The sequence below is a fragment of the Nicotiana attenuata genome, chromosome 8 (assembly GCF_001879085.1).
Source record: "Nicotiana attenuata strain UT chromosome 8, NIATTr2, whole genome shotgun sequence".
In the NCBI taxonomy this organism is placed as follows: Eukaryota; Viridiplantae; Streptophyta; class Magnoliopsida; order Solanales; family Solanaceae; genus Nicotiana; species Nicotiana attenuata.
Window position 1 is genome coordinate 25,594,356 of NC_031996.1, and position 20,822 is coordinate 25,615,177.

The 20,822-nt window shown below is 35.3% G+C and overlaps 1 protein-coding gene across 2 annotated transcripts; it reads left to right on the forward strand.

The window, feature by feature from the left end:
- On the forward strand, positions 1,690-5,051 carry LOC109231085 (anthocyanidin 3-O-glucoside 2''-O-glucosyltransferase-like). 2 transcript variants are annotated; one of them, XM_019396634.1, is made up of 2 exons: positions 1,690-2,149; positions 3,287-5,051. In XM_019396634.1, exon 2 carries the CDS (start codon positions 3,307-3,309, stop codon positions 4,690-4,692), a length of 1,386 nt encoding a protein of 461 aa, XP_019252179.1. In that variant the 5' UTR covers positions 1,690-2,149; positions 3,287-3,306; the 3' UTR covers positions 4,693-5,051. The 2 variants fall into 2 exon arrangements, with proteins under 2 accessions (XP_019252179.1, XP_019252177.1); XM_019396632.1 differs by lacking the exon at positions 1,690-2,149 and adding an exon at positions 3,025-3,177.

Genomic DNA, 20,822 nt, shown 5'->3' on the forward strand with positions numbered 1-20,822 from the left:
GCAATATGTGAAAGAATGAGTTTGAAAACCTTTTAAAAAAAGATCACATGCTTTTGTAAAATGATTTTTTCCCCAAACATAATTGAAAAATTAAAACAAACGCCGCAAAAGTACTCTGTTTTAGACTTTTACTGTTCATCTGTATAATTAATGCCTTCGTCTCTAGTGGCGAAGTTAAGAATTTCATGAAGGGGTTCAAAATTTAAACTACTCATATAAAAAATAATTTTAGACCTATATACACAATATAATTTTTCGATGACGAGTGTTTGATCGACACCTACGCCACTTTTCATCTGGATCCATTAAAGGAAGAGAATTAAAGTTTGATGATACCTACTAAATAATGAATGGCTACCTGATCTCTAAGTTCATCTAAGAGTATCCATTTATTCATTAGCTGCGAAAATTTATTCTTTTGCCGTCTGTGATGACTTTTTTCTTCTTCTTCTTCTTCTTTTTTTTTTTTTTTTTCTTTTGCAAACTTGATGGTATGATCTTATAACCACAAATTGTTATTGATATATTTAATATCATAATTAAAAGTTTAGAAATAAGCTCACACCCACTTCCTTTATTCTACCAAAATATTTAATAAGTTTAACTCTATGCACGAAAATTGTGAAAAATATTACACAATCCAATTATTTAAAAGGTAATCATAGATAATTTTATTTTAATCAGTAATTGAGAATAAATGATAAGTAACTTACAATAATTGATATAAAAGATTAGTGACGCTTTAATTGTATACAATTTGAATCCATATTTAAACAACTTGAGTTATTTTTCTACCGATTCAATTAAAACCTCAGAAATAATCTCATAGCAAACCACGTATTTCCTCCTACCTTCTCTACTTTAATTTGTTGCATGAATCTTGATCTTTGAAGTTTTCCTTTCGCGTATTTTTCTCCAATAAATTTCGAGAAACCTTTATAATTAAAAAAATACTTTAACTATAATATTTGGATTTTACCATTAATGACATGATATTATGATCGCATAATTGTCATGGTTCTTGATTGAGCTAGCTAAGTTAGATTAATGTTCATTATTTTCAGAATTTTTTTTTTAAAAAAAAAATTCATTTATAACTCAAATATATTATTTAATAATATTTATATAATTTAGCTGGTACCAAAGACTAGCTTAATTAAAACCTAAGGAATAAGCTCATAATAGCTTGAGCTACGCATTTCCTCCTAATTTATTGCCCCTTGAATCTCAATGTTTAACTTTTTCATTTCCCCGCGATAATTTCTCAAAGACTATAAAAATAAATACGGAGGGAGAAAGTAATTAACACTAACCTTTCTCTGAATAATAGATTGAGAGTCTTATTTAGAGGATCTGGAAAAGGTCCATCTTGACTAAATCCTTTTGATCATTTTTTCCTGATACATTGATTAATCATGCATCAGAAAACCTTTCTTTAGCCTTCTACTTTCATATTTTCTAGATTTTAGTGACCTTTTAAAGAAAACGATTAATTCAGATTCGTGTTGCATATGATTCATTAAAGAAATACATATTTTATAAGGAGTTTTTCAATTTTCAATGGTCAGACTCTAAACTTTTAGTTAAAAACGAAGGGATTACAAACATTTCATCACACTAGTTTGACGGTAAATTAAATTAGTAAGTCCTTAGCCCTTGTTAAAATGAGTGATTAATCTCTTTCTCAGTGACTGTATTGGTCAAAATTTGGACGACTTAATAACTGCAAATGAACATGGTCGAGGATTAAGCCGACCACGGTACAATGGCGAGGAGTCATCTTAAGAAGGATTAGTGCCGAGGTCAAGTAAAATTGTACGGAAACAATGATAGAATTAGTTTAGAATAGAAAGAAGGAATATTCCATTGGATATTCCTTCTGCTGTACTTTTTAGGGTTTCTTAGGAATATCCCCTATAATTAGGAGGAGATAATAAAGAACAAAAAGGGGATCTTCACTTTTGGGATAAGAACATGTTGTAAAGGTTGACTACAGAGAATATACAAATCTTGTCTTGTCCACTGATTCTATTATTCAACATATATCTTTTACTCACAAGATCCAAGGATCATTTGTCCACATTCATTCTATATTGGTCTCACACGTTGTTGTCAGGAAGGAGAATCATACAAGTCATCTACTATTTGGGTGAGAAGTTCCTTCTTATTACATTTATTGCTATTATCTACATTCACTGCAGGTTTCCTTTATTGCATTGATTGATAATCATTGAGTACTCTTAGTCGGTATTCAATATTATCGAACAAGATCCTACATCGTTATTGCATTAAGTCTTCAGATCTAGTAGTTATTATACATAACTAGGATTCACCCCCTATATTCTTAGTAATTCATTTTAGGAAAAGGTTTAACACTTTTTTGATAAAACAGTGACAATATGAGGATATTCTAATTAGAGTATTTGTTCATATTGAAATTTTAATGGTATTACTGTGTCTACATTTTCATATAATAATCACAAGGCTGTTCTTTTTCTTTTTTTTTTTAGTCTATGTGCTTTACTTTTAAATCCTTTCCCCTAATAGAAAGCTAAAGTTTAATATAGTATTTGTTAGTAGTTCTTTCCCTTAGCATATCATGATTCTCCATCTAGTTGCTAAATAAATTTTATGTGGGTATCTTGACAACTAAATACTTATTCGTACTTCAATTTAACCTTTGCATATTAAGCTTGACATATTATCAAATGACTAATCAATTGAAATTTTGAATGAAGGGAAAAGCAAACCTATGGAATTTGTACCTTAATTCTACCTTTTGTATTCTTGTAATGTACCTTGTATTTTTAATAAATTAGTTACATAATTTACCAAAGAGAATCCATTCTTACCGTTAATCATCAAATTAATCATTGCATTTGTTGTGTGCAGATTCATCATAGAATATTAGAATGAACCATGAACTCTTATGCTAGATTATACTCTCCGGTCCACAATAACTGACCATTTTAACTTCGGCTCACCCATTCGTTGGCTATATATGGAGAAAGGCCTTGCCTCATTTTCAACATAAAATTTTCTCAAGTCTCAACCCTTTTGCATTATTTCTCAAACAAAATATAGAGTCAGTCTGTGATTTATTCCAGTCTTGGAGTCCGAAGTTTGGAGTTAAATTTCTTGAAGTACACGCAACGAATTATGTGGGCTCGAATTAATGTACTACGTTTTATGTTATTTTGATTATATTATTCCGTTTTCTTTACTGTTTTGAACAAGTACTAACAAGAAGTTCTACCTTTGATACACATTGTTGATTTGCATGCAGATCAAATTAAAGAAGATAAAATGGAGGACAAGAAGCTAACTTTTATTATGTATCCATGGTATGCAATGGGCCATCTTACTTCATTTCTTCATCTCTCCAACAAATTAGCAGACAGAGGCCATACAATTTTCTTTATTCATCCTACCAATACACTTTCTAAATTGGAAAAATTCAATCTTTACCCTCAACTCATAAACTTCATATCAATCACAGTTCCACATGTTGAAGGTCTCCCTATCGGAGCTGAAACAACTTCAGACATTCCTATTTTCAAGCAAAATCTCCTCTGGCAAGCATTGGATCTTACACAACAAAAGATTGAGTCTTTAATTCAAGAACTCAAACCCCATTTCATTCTTTATGATTTTGCATATTGGGTTCCATTAGTTGCTAGAAAATATGGAGTGAAGTCAATACATTACTGTTCCATTACTCCTTCATCTGTCGGTTATCTCATGCGTGGCGAAAAACTAATTCCAGAGGATGAAATGATAGAACCTCCACTTGGTTTTCCTCTTAATTCATCTATCAAACTTCACAAATATGAAGCTCGTTTAATCGCAGCTCTACATTCGATAGGGAAAGAATCTAGTGGTTCCGGCTCAGGCTCCGGCTCAGTGTCGTTCACACGGCGTTTACTTTTGGCTTTTCAAGATGGGGATGTCATTGCATTCAAAACTACTAAGGAAATTGAAGGACCATATTGTGAATTTGTTGAGAATAAGTTCAAGAAACCGGTTGTTTTAGCCGGACCAATATTTCCAGAAAAAATAGATAGTTCAAATTTAGAGGAGAAATGGTCTAAGTGGCTTGAAAATTTCCAAGAAAAGACAGTGATTTTTTGTGCATTTGGTAGTGAATGCAAGCTCAAGAAAGAACAATTCCAAGAACTTGTTTTAGGTCTTGAACTTACTGGTCTTCCATTTTTTGCTGCTTTAAAACCGCCTTTCGAAGCCGAGACAATTGAAGATGCATTACCAGAGGGTTTTAAAGAGAGAATAGAAGGAAAAGGGATTGTTCATTCAGGTTGGGCAGAGCAACAACTGATTTTATCATATCCTTCTGTGGGATGTTTTGTTACTCATTGTGGTGGAAATTCTTTATCTGAGGCTATGATTACTGAGTGTGAATTGGTTTTAGTCCCAAATTTTGGTGATCAATTTATTAATGCAAGATTGTTTGGTGGAGATTTGAGAGTTGGAGTGGAAGTTGAGAGAGATGAAGAGAATGGATTGTTTACTAGAGAAAGTGTTTGTAAGGCAATAAAAATGGTAATGAATGGTGATAATGAAAAGGGAAGGGAAATAAGAGCTAATCGCGCAAAGTGGAGGGAGTTTTTATTAAGCAAAGGGCTTGAGGATTCTTATATTGATGCTTTTGTTGAAAAGCTACAAACTCTACTTTAATTTTTGCTTGGAGTATTAATGGGCAGCATCGTGCATTGAGCTCTGAGAATGGGTCAGATCACATTGGATCGTATGTACACGATCTTTCCCTGCATTTCTAGAAGAGGTTTGTTTCTGCTTGAAGTATCAATATCTAAACTATATAAAAATCCTCATAGGGGAGGATATGATATTTCCTTTTGATTAGTGAGTTTATTAGGTTGCTTGCTTTTGTTACTTCGAGCTTTAGTTGTGCTCTTTGTCTTCTCTATTACTCTCTTGTTTCTATTTCATATGTTATTTCATTTTTCGTACTACTAAGAGACTTCTGTAATATCATGGAACACCATTTACTGCAAATAGATCTATTTAATTCGATCTTTCTAGACTCTTTTCTTCATAGATGATATTTTAAAAAAAAAAAACAGATCCAGAATTTGAAGGGGTCTGGATTATCTCATATTGTCTTTAATATACATCTCTTACTAACCATAGAGTATGAATGAGTGTGTATTTGGTTCTGTTTTTTTGGATTAACTCGATTTGTTTTAATAAGTTTTGATCCTTAGAAATGGAAATCACATCTCTTCTATCAACAAGAGATGTCAATCTAAGGTAAATGCTGATTATTCTATGGAACATAATTGGATCAAATTCATATAACTTAAACGCCATAACGTTGGTGCCATGACTACAGAAAGGACAGCTGAAAATAGTATCAAGTTTGTCCATCCTCTTCTTTGGAGGTGGCTTTGATTTTGACTTCCTCTTTCCCATAGCTCAAGTTACTGCAAGTGTGAGTACTCATCTACTTAAGCCTTGTCGGGCAAAGTTATCCCGGTACCTGTAACTGAGGCAGCAAGTACCTGGAGGAATAGTAGAGGTGTGCGCAAGCGGCCTAGACAGTACTGTTATTATAAGAAAAGAAGCTTTTGGAACTGGAGCAAGACATGAAATTCCAAGGATGTGCATAAAAGTAAACAATTGATTCATAAGCTGGATAAGTTTGCTCAGAAATATCAAGATGTCATCTCTGAGCAATTTACAGCTGAAATGTAGTCATTATTAGTTAGTGAAACAAAATACTATCACAATACAAGAAATTCACCAAATATTGAGAAAATAGTTAATTTATAACGAAATTGTCCAAAAAGTAAAATAAAAAATCCATTACACACTTAAATTATATGACTAACCTAATAGTCGATGTAATTGATGTGTCTCTAATACCATTCTAAAGGCTCCGCGATGTAAACAATGTTCTCTCTTTTTTGTGGTACGTGAAAGCTAAAAATAGGTAAACATATTTTGACCCTCTGGAATAATTTTTGAAAAGTAGCGATTTTTCATCTAAATAAATTGGACCAAAGAATAACAAGAAGTGCTTAATATTTATGCAGCAGATTTTACTTTCAATATTTTTTTAGGATATTAATTTCGTCTATTTACGGGCCAGTTGGTAGCTAGTAAAAGCGTGTCCTTCTTTTTCTAATCTTTTTGACTGGTAAATTGTGCATTCGTGTTGTTAATCCAATTATTATTGTGCATACATCTTACTTTTCCATATAGTATTTTATTTCCCATCGTGGTTGGGAGTTTCCTTTGGCTATATATGTTACAACTACTCAGGATGAAAGATATATTTTGGACAAGTACAAATAAAATGTATAGCTGATTTTTCGAAAACATCATGATTTTTTTTATAGCTTCTTCCAATTTTATTGAATCTACATATTTTCAATCAATAGTTTTGAATTTGTTTCATGAGTGGAAACAGAGTTTTAGTAAAGACAAATTCAAGTCCTTTGAATAAAGCAAATGTTGGATTTTTATCTAATTAGATAAAAGGTGTGAATGGGAAATGGAGGGAAACGAAAAGTTTCCAAATTATTTCATAATTGGCCAAATTGGCATCGTTTGGCTACAATTGCAATTATAGCCCAAGCATATAATCTTGTACTATTTTTACCAAGACTTAGTCATTTGTATTTTTAAAATACTAAATAATCATTAAAATTATTTTCCACGCATGAAATTCATTGTTGTGATTATTAGTTTTTTTACAAATTATTTTAATTAATTTAATTGGGTATTTAACAAATAGCCAATTTCATTTCAATTCTAGCCTAACTTGAACCAACCCCAAACCTAATTAAAAGAGCCCAAACCCCAAGACCAATCCACCAAACTACCCGACCCAATCCCTGATCCAATCTGGACCGTTGATCAATTCTAATCAACGGTCCAGATCCCCCATTTCCATAATTAGCCTAATAGATTACTCCCCAAACCCTCATTCCTATCCTCTCATTTGCTCTCACTCTCTCCGCCGTTACATCTCTCATCTCTCTCAAGACTCGCTCTGCTAAACCTAGCTCCTCTCACCGGTCGTCGCCTTGCCGGTAACCATGGTGGTCTCACCACCATCCCCAGCCCCATGGCTCTCTTCCTATGCCGATTTTTGCTGCCTTGAGGTCCTCAAAGTAACCACAAGGCGGTTCACTCACCTCCCATAGTTTTTATGTCATTCTCAGGCGGTCCATGGCCGTCCGAGTAAGATTCTACCATCTTCGGTTAGAACCTGTTGTTTCTAGGCTAGTTCTCTTTCTCTCTGGGTTGTCTTTATGGAACCCTAACTACTAGNTATTTTGCTGTTTCCTTAAGATTTCCGTTTTCCTAAACGACTCTCCATCTTCAAAACTAGGGTTTCTTAACCCCTTTTCAAAACGACTTTTCCTCTGATTTTTAGTATTATTCTATGATTTTTACTATGTTTAAATGGCTTATTTAAGTTTTTCCTTTTATCCGATTCATTATGTTGAAAACCCTAAATTTCCTAGTTCTAATCCCGGGCTTCTGAGTTTGCTTTTGATAATATATTCAGTTAATCTGTATGTTTCTCCTGAACATTCTGTGATTCTGTGAATTTTACCCTATGTTTGCTTGTTAGGTTTTTGACTTCGATTACTCCTGCCTATTATATGTTTATTCCCAGAAAATTTGTGGTCATTTCCTCTCATCATACCATATCTTACTTTGAATCCCGGATTTATGTGATTCTTTTATCCTATTCTTGTATGTGTTATGTTTGCTCCGTTCAGTTGTGATACTTTCCTTTGGTCATTGTTACCTTCTAAGGGAATCTGTGATTCCCTGTGATTGGTATACTCTGTTCCCTACTGATTTCCTTTACTAATGCACTTTGTCCATCATCGGAAAAAGGAAAGAAAATCTTTTTGCTTATATAGAGAAACACATCTTCTAGCTCTAGAGTTAAGAAGAAGTGGTGTCACGCGGCGTCGTCGCTCGGCTCGGCTGATAAATTTTTGAACCAAATTTATTTGCCGTTTTCCGTTATACAATTTCTTTTCTAACCAGACTTTTGCTAAAATGGTACCTCAAATTGTACTTCTACCAAAAATGTAAGCATAAGTGTGGTTTACTGCCGTTTGTTGAGTTTGGCGAAGTTCTATAATTTCCATTGCCGGTATTATAGAATAGTTGTTCCGTTATATCCTGGGAGGGATTAATCCAATAACCTTAAGCAACAGTGAGGGGATTAAATTCCTTAAAGAATTACACAGTTTTCTATTGGGCTCGGAACTTTTATTTATTTTTGTTTCTATTTTGTTTCTGCTTCTGTTTGTTTTATTGTTTGTAGAAATTATATTTGAACACAGGTTTATAACAAGCTTAAGGAATTTAATTTTTATATTCTATGTTCATCTTACTTTCTACTTTGGGAGAGTAAAATTCTAGCGATTTTCTACTCCCATTGTGGAGATTAAAATCTTTGAATTTTCTACTCCAGTTTGAGATTAAAGTCTTTCTGACTTTCTACTCAATCCGAGATTAAAATCCTTGTGATTTTCTACTCGGTTGTTTGTATTCGGTTTGAAGATATAAAAACTTCACTGACTTACTAATTCTGGTTGTGTCAATTTCTTTTATAGAAAAAAGACAACGAGTACGGAAAAATAGAATGGTTCTGTTGGGACTACTGTTGCAATGGCTACTGTGTCTTCAAGTCGCATAACTCCTGTACTGGAGATGGTACCGGCAGAAGAGCACGGAAAGTTTTTCGGCGTGGACTTTAAGTGTTGCAGCAGAAAATGTTCTTCTACCTGACCACACTCAGTTTACAGCGCTTTATCAGCGAAGACGTTCCAGTTCTGGGAGAAGAAACTCCTGAAAATGAGCGATTTGTGGTCATGGAGGCATGGAATCATTCTGACTTCTTATGCAAAAATTATATTTCAAGTTGCTTGGAAGACGGCTTGTACAATGTTTAGAGCATCATGAAAATATCACGAGAGTTGTGGGGTGCTCTTGAAAAGAAGTACAAGACTTAAGAAGTTTGTGGCCGCCAAATTTCTGGATTTCAAAATGGTTGACGGAAAATCTGTCATAACGCAAGTCCAAGAATTGCAAGTGATTGTTCATGACCTCCTTGCTGAAGGTATAAATTGAGTCAATATTTTTGTTCAAGATATTGATTGTTTTACTAATTATAAATTTATGATTGAAGGTATGGTCATAAATGAAGGGTTTAAAGTTGCGGCATTTATTGAAAGGCTGCCTCCGCTGTGGAAGGACTTTAAGAATTACTTAAAACATAAGCGCAAGGAGATGACGCTTGAAGACCTTATTGTTCGTCTACGAATTAAAGAGGACAACAGGGCTGCTGAGAAGAAGTCTCGTGGTAACTCAACAATAATGGGAGCAAATATTATTGAGGAAGCGTCTACAAGTAACACAAAGAGAAAAAAGACGTTGGTCCAAAGAATTACCCGAGCAAGAAGAAGTTCAAAGATAATTGCCACAACTGTGGAAAGGTTGGACATAAATCTGTGGACTGCAGTGCACCGAAGAAGGACAAGAAGAAGAGTCAAGCAAACATGGTTGAAAAGAATGATGAAATGGAGGACTTATGTGCCATGCTATATGAATGCAGCTTTGTAGGAAATCCCAAGGAGTGGTAGATTGATTCTGGAGCCACTCTCCATGTTTGTGCTAACAAAGAGTTATTTGCCTCTTATGTTCCCGAAGGGCCCGACGAGACTATCTTTATGGGAAACTCCGCAACTGCAAAAATTGAAGGAGTTGGAAAGATATCTTTGAAATGACTTCAGGCAAAGTTGCGACTCTAAATAATGTTCTCCATGTTCCTGAAATTCGCAAGAACTTGGTCTCTGCTGGACTTCGTATCAAGAATAGATTTAAGTGTGTGTATGTTTCTGAAAAAGTTGTAGTAAGTAAGAATGATGTATATGTAGGAAAAGGTTATCTAACTGAGGGTTTTTTCAAGTTGAATGTAATAGCTATTGATATCAATAAAGTTCATGCTTCTTCTTATTTACTTGAGTCAAATAATTTATGGTATGCACATTCAGATCACGTCAACTTCAAAACTATATGAAAAATGGTTAACTTGGAAGTATTGCCTAAATTTGAATGCGATAATTTAAAATGTCAAATATGTGTGGAATCTAAGTATGTTAAACATCCTTATAAGTCGTTGAAAGGAATTCAAATCCTTTTGACTTAATTCACACAAATATTTGCAACATGAAGTCAATACCATCTCGCGGTGGGAAAAAGTATTTCATAACTTTTATTGATGATAATACTAGATATTGCTATATTTACTTACTTAATAGTAAAGATGAAGCAATTGAGGCATTCAAGCAATACAAAAATGAAGTTGAAACGCAACTAAACAAAAAGATCAAAATGATAAGACGTGATAGGAGTGACGAATATGAATCTCTTTTTGAAGAAATATATTTGGAATATGGCATTATTCACCAAACAACTGCCCGTTACTCATCACAATCTAATGGAATTGCGGAAAAAAAGAATAGAACGTTAAAAGAGATGATGAATTCCTTGTTGATAAGTTCGGGTTTACCCCAGAACTGGTGGGGGGAGCTATTCTTACAGCTAATCAAATACTCAATCGAGTTCCCCATAAGAAAACACAATCCATTCCGTATGAAAAATGGAAACGTAGGAAACCTAATTTAGAATATTTTAAAGTGTAGGGGTGTATGGCTAAAGTTCAAGTTCTTAAACCCAAACAGACGAAGATAGGACCAAAAACGGTTGATTGCATTTTCATAGGATATGCAAGAAATAGTAAGGCATATCGTTTTCTAGTTCATAAATCGGAAAATCCCGACATTCATATTAATACGGTAATCGAATCCAATAATGCTAAATTCTTTGAGAATATTTATCCTTATAAAAATGAATACGAGTCGTCTAGTGAAAATTCTAAGCAACCTCGAGAAGAAGCAAAGGAAAGTACGTTTAATGAGAAAAATCCAAGACGTAGTAAACGTTAAAGGACAGCTACTTCCTTTGGACCAGACTTTCTAATACTTTTGTTGGAAAATGAGCCTCAAACATTTAAGAAGCAATGTCTTCCTCGGAAGCACAATATTGGAAAGCGGCAGTCAATAGTGAGATAGAATCCATAATAAGTAATCATACTTGGGAATTGGTTGATCTTCCTCCAGGAAATAAATATTTGGGTTCTAAGTGGATTTTCAAAAGGAAAATGAAAGCTGATAATACTATTGACAAATATAAGGCATGTTTAGTTGTCAAAAGGTTTAGACAACGAGAAGGTCTTGATTACTTTGATACATACTCATCAGTAACGAGGATTACATCTATTCGGGTGTTAATAGCATTAGCTGCCGTGTATGGTCTTGAAATCCATCAAATAGATGTGATGACAATCTTCTTAAATGGTGATTTAGAGGAAGAAATTTATATGGAACAACCTGAATGGTTCGTAGTTCCCGGAAAAGAAAAGAAGGTGCGCCGACTTGTTAAGTCTCTTTACGGATTGAAACAAGTACCCAAACAATGACATGCAAAGTTTGACCAAACAATGTTGGCAAATGGATTTAAGATTAATGAGTGTGATAAATGTGTTTACATTAAAAACACTCCAAATCATATAGTCATAGTATGTTTATATGTTGATAATATGTTAATAATGAGCAAAACATTATGGATATAAATGCTATAAAGCATATACTTGCTAGCAATTTTAATATGAAAGACTTAAGAGTTGCTGATTTAATTCTAGGAATTAAAATCCATAGGACTCCTCAAGGACTCACATTGTCTTAATATCATTACGTTAAAATGGTACTTGAAAAATTCAAGTATTTAGATATCAAAGTCGCAAAGACCCCGATAGATGTAATTGTTGCTCTTACAAAGAATCTAGGTCAGAGCAAATCTCAATTGGATTATGCTCGAGTGGTTGGAAGTTTAATGTATATCATGAATTGTACACAACCTGATATAGCATGTGCAGTAAGTAAACTGAGTCGTTACACAAGTAATCCCGACCAAACTCATTGGATGGCAATGAAACGCGTTTTGGGGTATCTAAAACATACCCAAGATTATGCTTTGCACTACAACCAATATCCTGCCGTAATTTAAGGATATAGTGATGCAAATTGGATCACCGGGTCATCAGAAAAAAAGTCCACAAGTGGATACGTGTTTACTATTGGTGGAGGAGTAGTGTCTTGGAAATCAACCAAACAGACATGCATCTCTCACTCTACAATGGAGTCTGAGTTTATAGCTTTAGATAAGACTGGAGAAAAAGTTGAATGACTTCGGAATTTCTTGGAAGATAATCCATTTTGGCCAAACCACTGACTCCTATATGCATATATTACGATAGTCAAGCGGCAATAGGAAGGGATGGAAGTGTTATCTATAATGGAAAATCTCGTCACATACGACGAAGACATAATATCGTTAGAAAACTACTTACTAGTGGAATTATCACAATTGACTACGTAAAGTGAAAAGATAACATATCGGATCCACTTACAAAAGGCCTAAATAAAGAGGCAGTTGATAAATCATCGAAGGTAATGGGACTATGGCCGAGGACAAGTCACGTAGCGGTAACTCTACCTACAAGAATGGAGATCCCAAGATCTAGGTTCAAGGAGATCAAACAAAGTCGTTAGTGACGGTTCAACATTGTCAAATAAAATTTTGGTCTATTCTTGTGATGAGACAATGTTCAGTAACCAAGATAAAGCGTCAAGGCTTTTTAATGGTTTCTAATTTTGATACAAAATATATCAAATAGTGTATCTATGGGATAACACATTTAGGAATCACCTATATAAGTTTGAAGTGTAAGTTGCTTCAAGGAGAATTCTGTAAGGCCAGTTCTCTACGCACTTATGAACCAGGCGGTGTTCATGGCTGAAGCGAACACAACAATGAGAACCAAAGGTGGTTAAAGGATTTATTGTGTGACTTATGGTTGTCTAGGTATACACCAAAGTTCGACGGTTCAAAAATATCAAATCTACCGATTGACCGAGTATATCCGACATAAGTTCACTACGGAAAGTTCAAAGAGAAACCTACTTATCCAGATGCGATTAATCCTTGCTTGTAAATCACATAGTTTTTCTTGCATGCATATTTTTAGATAGCCATTCCCCATACATGTGGGGGATTATTGGGTTTTTTCTATCTAATTAGATAAGAGGTGTGAATGAAAAATGGAGGGAAAAGATTTGAAGAAAAACGAAAAGTCTGAAACTGTTTCCTTTACTAATGCACTTTGTCCCCCATCGGAAAAAGGAAGGAAAATCTTTGTGCTTAAATAGAGAAGCACATCTTCTAGCTCTTAAAGATTTAAGAAGAAGTGGTGCCTCACGCCATTGTCGCGTCACTCGCTCGGCTCGGCTTCGGATTCGGATTTGGTCAATTGATAATTTTTGGACCAAATTTATTTCCCGTTTTCCGTTATACAATTTCTTTTCTAATATTTTTTTTGCGGAATTTAATTTAAAATTTATGGTTCCCAACGATCATTTTGAGTTTAAAATTTGCAGCCAGACTTCTGCCGAAATGGAACCTCATATGCAGGTACCTTCGCACATATTCAACACAGACTGTTTGGCTATAAATTCAGAGGTTTTGCCTCATTTTTCAGTACCGAAAATATGCATACTCTCCCCTATCTCTTCTGCATTTCTGCACTATTTTTTCAAAGCATAAGTGTGTTTTACCGTTGTTTGTTGAGTTCGACGAAGTTCTGTAATTTTCATTGCCGGTATTACAGAGTAGTTGTTCCGCTATATCATGGGAGGGATTAATCCAATAATCTTGAGCAACAGTGAGGGGATTAAATTCCTTAAGGAAACACATTTTTTTGTTGGCCTCGGAACTTTTATTTATTTTTGTCTCTATTCTGTTTCTGTTTATTTTATTGTTTGCAAAAATCATTTTCGATCACAAATTTATAACAACAAACAATTCAGAGCGCAAATTTTTAATATTAGGCATATAGAAATAGCACATTTAACAATACTTTTAGATTATACGTATGTGAAAAGGGCAACTTAACAAAATTTGAATGATGAAAAATATTTTTTCTCCATACCAAGAGAATAATCGTAAACATCAAACATTATTAGATGAATAAATCTTGAAGTCCGAGAAAACAAATTGAGGTCAAAATGCAACAAATTAAGGTATGAGCCATAGCAAATTGACCGAGTTGTTTTGCATAAACTTCTTTTTAGAAATTTTAAAACTCAGATTTCAACTTTTCCAATATGTGAAATATTTTCTTTTTTGAAAACCTTTTAAAAATGGAAAGGGCCAAAAATGTTCTTTTACTATACAAAATAGAGCAATTATGGCCTCCCTTTAAAGTTGGTAGTTTTGCTCCTGCTATGACCAATCAGAGTCATCCTTACCGAAGTCACAAACAGATTATTTTTCCATAATTTTTAAATCACATAAATTATTTCTCCATTTTTTAAATCCACATAGCATAAAAAATACCCCCCCCCCCCCCCTTAATTTTTTGTCATACCTGTCACGACCCATAATCCCTCCATAGGATGTCGTGAGGGTACCTAATCTCTAAGACTAGATAAGTCTAACATACATGCAGAATATAACTAGAATAATGATAAAACTCTCAAATAACTCAGCAACTATTATAAGAGAACTCCGCAACTCAACAAAACAAACTCCCCAAAATCTGGTGATATCAACTCACAAGCTCTACAAAAGTGTACTGAAGGTTTACAAATCTGGTGTAACAGCCCCGATCCACTATTTACTACTTTTCCCGTATCTTTTCTGCTTATGTGACTTGTCGGAAGGTTTTATTTGTAGTTTCGGAGAGATTTGGGACACTTAGTCCATGAAATGGAAGCTTAAGTTCTAGGATTTTGATCGTAGTCGGAACTGTATGAAAACGACTCTAGAATGGAGTTTCGTCTATTTCGTTAGCCCCGTTGGGTGATTTTGGACTTAGGAGTGTGTCCGGATTGTAAATTGGAGGTCTGTAGCTCAATTAGGCTTGAAATGGCGAAAGTTGAACTTTTGGGAAGTTTGACCGGAAGTGGACGTTTTGATATCGGGGTCAATTTCCAATTCTGGAAGTTGGAGTAGGTCCGCAATGTCGAATATGACTTGTGTGCAAAATTTGGGATTAATCGGACATGTTTTGATAGGTTTAGGCATCGCTTGTAGAAGTTTGAAGTTTGAAAGTTCATTAAGTTTGAATTGGAGTGCGATTCATTTTTTTGGCATTTTTTGATGTAATTTGAAGGTTCGACTAAGTGCCTATAGTATTTTAAGACTTGTTGGTATGTTTGGTTGAGGTCCCGGGGGCGTCGGGTTGATTTCGGATGGTTAACAGATCATTTAGAGTTGTGTTGGATTCGCTGAAGCTGCTGCATCCGGTGTAATCGCACCTGCGCACTTTTGGCCACAGGTGCGGCAACGCAGAAGCGACCATTGGGCTGCAAAAGAGATTATGGACCTGCCCATCTGGGACCGCAGGTGCGGTCAAAGTTCCGCAGAAGCGGACTTGCAGGAGCGGATGAGGGGCGCAGAAGCGGGCGCGCAAAAGCGGCCCTTGCTCGTAGAAGCGGAAATTGGGCACTTAAGTGAAGTCCGCACCTGCGCAAAATCGGCCCTTTACTTTGGGACTTTGAGAGCTCGGATTTGGGCAATTATTTGAAGGATTTTCAGAGGAAGCTATTGGGTAACGATTCTTAACTCATTTATGGTTATATTCCATTAATCTATAGTTGATTTCATCAATTAATTAAGGAATTGGGTTGAGAAATTTGGGGGAAAAGTTGGAAAGTTCTTCAACCAAACGTTTGAGTTTTGATTGGGGTTTCGATATCGGATTTGAGTAATTTTGGTACGAGTGAACTCGTGAGTGAATGGGTGTTCGTATTTTGTGAATTTTACCCGATTCCGAGATGTGGGTCCGGGTCGACTTATTAGGGCGAATTTTTAATTTCTTGCTAAATCTTGATTTCAATAATTATATTAGTTTCTTATAGTTGTATTTATGGTATGTAATTGCTTTTGCCTAGATTTGGTCCATTTGGAGTCAAAAAATCGTGGAAGAGCCATTCTTATTGATTGATTGCGCATGGTTCGAGGTAAGTTGCTTGCGTAACCTTGTGTGGGGGAAATCCTCTTAGGAATTGGTACTATTGTGATTCTTCTGTAATATGTGAGCGCCATGTACGCGTGGTGACGAGTGCGTACATGGGCTAATTATTGTAAAATCCGATTTTTACTGAGCAGGAACCTGTTACATCTTAATTGAGTTATACCAGCATGTGTAGTTACCCTGTTTTAGCCTAATATCACATGTATACTTGTCTTAAATGCTTAATTGAAATATGTGCAACATGCTTAGTTGATTTTTCCTATTTTTCCTTGATCTGTATCAGTCTTAACTGTAGAACTTTTTGCTATTAATTTTTGTATTCATCGTTTCGAGTTGTGTGTTTACTTTTGGATCTACAAGGCGGTACCTCGGGAGATCCCCCTGCATTTTACTTTTGGGGCTACGAGGCGGTACCTCGGCTGCACATTTACTTTTAAGACTATGAGGCGGTACCTCGTGAGATCTCCTTGCATATTTACTTTGGGACTACGAGACGGTATCTCGGGAGATCCCTTGTTGTTTATCCCTATGTGTTGTGCTGCTATTTTCTATGGTTTTCCCTTGTTATATTTCCAGTCTCTTATTACATTGCTATATTCTTCTTCCTTATTTAATATATACCAGTGGGTCTCTGACCTGACCTCGTCACTACTCTACCACGGTTAGTCTTGGCACTTACTGAGTACCGTTGTGGTGTACTCATGCTACTCTTCTGTACATGTTTTGTGTGCAGATCCAGGTACCTCCTATCAGCCCCACTATTAGTTGTGTGCTTGCTGCTGCTCCGGAGACTTTAAGGTATATCTGCCAGCATCCGCAGACCCCGGAGTCCCTCTCTATCCCTTTTATGTTGTTCCTCCTTTATTTCTTCTAGTTACCAATGTATAGAACAGTTAGACAAATTCATAGAGCTTGTGACTTGTGGCTATCGGGTTTTGGGAATATTGTTTATACCCGAGTGTTGGTTATTGTACATGCCGAGCAGCATTTTATCATTTTATAGTTATCTATTGCAGTCTAGTTGTTGAATTCTGTTTCATTTCTATTATTCCGCAAATTGTTAGGCTTACCTAGTCGTAGAGACTAGGTGCCGTCACGACATCTTACGGAGGGAGATTTGGGTCATGACAGTGTATGACAGTGTAATTTTGAAAAACAATGGAAATAAAAGAATGAAGAAATATATAGTTGCATTGAACTAAGGGAAATAAGGCATCACGGAAGAAAACAAGGAATAATATGCCAAGGAAGCGAAGCAACCAAAACACAAGTGATTTAGTAGAAAGGTATCAATAAGAATCACTACCGAGGTACCGCCTCATGGTCTCATATCACAAAACAATTCACAATATTTCCTTATATCACCGCGGGAGCATTGCATTTAGCTTTGAAAATTATTTTTTCGAAATAGCAACTCGTGTTTTCGCCACCTTATCATACCACGTGGCTTCAAGTAGTTCCCCTACTAGAAACATGTGTGTATATATATACCAGGTCCACCTTATCTCACCGCATACGTTTCAACTCCAATCCTTATACCAACGCATGTGTATCAATATCACAACATATCACACCTCAAGTGCCTAAATCACAACTTTTCAAAGAAGTTAACAACAATAGTATTTCCACAATAAATAGCCTAAGGCTCAACCACAATGTACACAAGAGTCTCAACAATAGAAACCGAAAGTGAATAACTCAACAAGAATGGTATTTCACAACTCTACAACTTTGCTTCAATGTGAATCAAAGCTTTTATAACTCAATACCTTTCAAAAATAAGATATTCCAAGAATAATGTAACACCACGAAAAATTTTGAAGTATTTTAAGACCATTAAGAAGATTGACGGGTGTTAATTATATTAATTCGGGTCTGAACAGGACTAATAATATGAAGGATATCAATTGATCATGATAATATATGTAAGAGATGCATTAAGAATGGTTTATGGTCTAAGAAGAGCCTTAAGTTTAAGTCAAGTTGGAAATTATTTGATGGGGGTAAAGTTTCAAGTGAGTTCGCACAAGACCTAACTTCAAACGAGAATAACTCTCAATATATAAAGTGTTATATGGTTTATGATCTATCAAATGAAAGGTATATGTGTCTAGTTTATAATGCTTCAAAAAGTTTGTCATTTGGAGATTTCTATAAGACGTTATGACCTTTTTACTAAAGGGTAGCACAACAGCTACGCAAGTCTTGCATAGCCTACGTAGCATAGCAGCGTAGCCAACGCACCATGCGTAGGCAAATCCAGAAGCTGCCAATTGAAGAGGAATTGAAGGCCACCCTGCGTGGCCTTTGTGCGTAGCCTACGCAGGGGGCTACGCACCCATCAGACCCATCTTTAAAGTGTAGAAATAAGGAGTTTAAAGAGAGAAATAGTTAGTTCTTCAACTTGGAATGGATTTCTAGAGAGAAGGAGGAGCTCTTCCACCATGGATATACTTCAAGGTAAGAATTTTGGTACAAGGATGATTATATAACATCATTTAGTGATAACACTAACATTATTATGGATCAAATCCATAGAAGAAGGGTTGAATCTTCAAGAACACCAAAAAGAGAAAAAGTGAGATTCTTCCACCAAGATGTAATCCCTTCACTTGAGCTTCATATATATGTCATATTGGAGTATGGGTAGCATGTTTATGAGTTTTATTTGAATTTGTAATGGGATATTGTATGAATCCTAAGGGTGGGTCTTGAGAATGCCATTTTGGGTAAAAAAAAGAAGATGTATAGTGATGAATTGATATAATGGAATTGTTTTGAGTTTCTAATGATTCTAATAGACTTGATAACTTAATTGATGAACGAATTGAATTGGGAATCATCATTTGGATTAGATACAACACTAGTTCTTGAAATGGATGTTCTTGAACCTATGGTTTTGTTGGAGAAGACGAAGAATAGTGACTTGATGATGTTGGGTAATTAACGTAGTATTATTAATGACTCCAAATGAGGATTAAATCATCAGAATGAAATTGAATAGGCTAATGAGTGATCCTATTGGATAATTTGGGATGGTTGAAGGCTTGTTGCCGAATTTTGAAGACTAAATGGATGTTTATGAATCTTTTCGTATTTGTTTTGATGTAGTTGGGATATATAATGGTAGATACTGAATTGTGGACGATATTTGGTATTTTAATCAATTGGAGCATTGTAGTATTTTTGGAGCTTGAAGGTTAAGGTAAGTTGATTAAGACACACTCTTCTTGAGGGATTCTCTTTAAAAACATGTCTTAAGTTGATAAATTGTATTATTTGTAAATCAGCATCCGTACTTGTGGGGACACGCGGGAAAGATGTCGCCATGTGTTTCTAAATTGTTGCTTATGAAGTGTCATGTGATTTTATGAAAATCTTGTTTTCAAAATTTGTTGGCAAAATGACACTTAAGGAAATTCTTATAAGTTTTATTAAAACTTAATTGTTGGTAAGAGTATAAAATGCTTGAGTGCTAAATATATGTTTTCATGAAAAAGTTTATATTTCGAAATTTCAACAAAGGAAGCACTAGTTGTATCTTAAGATTGATGTTAATTGCTAAAGGCTTTAACATGAAAAAGGTTATTCATTTGATTTTGTTCAAATGGTTTGGATTGGCTATGAAAATCATGATTTGATAAAAATAGATCCTTTGAGGCAATTATGCTATGAATCTACTTTTGATATGTCAAATATTTTGGGAGTTACTACTGGATACCAGGGAGATTGGTTCAAATGTTGAGTTCGTTACCATAAAACTACACGTGCCAGTATAGGGACACATTCCAAGAAAAAGCCGAGGTTTGTGGGATAAAGTCCCCCAATGAGAGGTCAAATAATCATTACTTAAAGTAATGAGGTTAAGTCGACTCGTACGGTACTATGGGAAGCCGCCCAGACAAGTAGGGTCAAATACTTGTTGCTAGGATGATCACCTAGTAGTTGTTCATTATATCGTTGTCAGTATAGTACTCACGGTGAAAGGTAAAAGAGAACTTTCTTATGTTTAGGCTTAAGGAGCCGAAAATAATTTCAATGACTTAATGAGAATTAAATGGTTTTATATGACTTTTATTAAAATCTTGGGTTGGTAGAGACATTATAAAACTCTATAGCATGGCTTACATTTCATTTGTCTTTTATTTACAATGATAAAGAGCATGATTTATATAATTGTTTATCACTTTATGTCCAATATTGGTTGCATAAGTTTTGTAAAATCTTGTAGAATGCACTGGTTGCGAACGCGGAGCGTTTGGGGCATTACCCTTCACGAACACAACCAGGTTATCGCGAACGTGAAGCATAGGACCTGGGGGAGGGGAAAGTTACTCATCGCAAACGCGACACTAGGCTCGCGAATGCGGAGGCTGGGGGGAGTATGCCTTCACGAACGCGATAAGTATCTCGCGAACGCGAAGGCCTTTGGCCGCTGCGCATCGCAAACGCGACAGGCTTCTTGCGCGAAGAAAACCTATCCAGTGATTTTAAAACAGAACCTAAGTCGGGATTAGACCAAAAGTTCATAATTTCTTCCATAAAACTCGATCCTGGGCGATTTTTGAAGAGGGAATTCAATACCAAATCATAGGTTTGTGTTCTTTAACTCATTTCCTTCAATTTCCATCAACACCCATTAGATTTCTAGCCC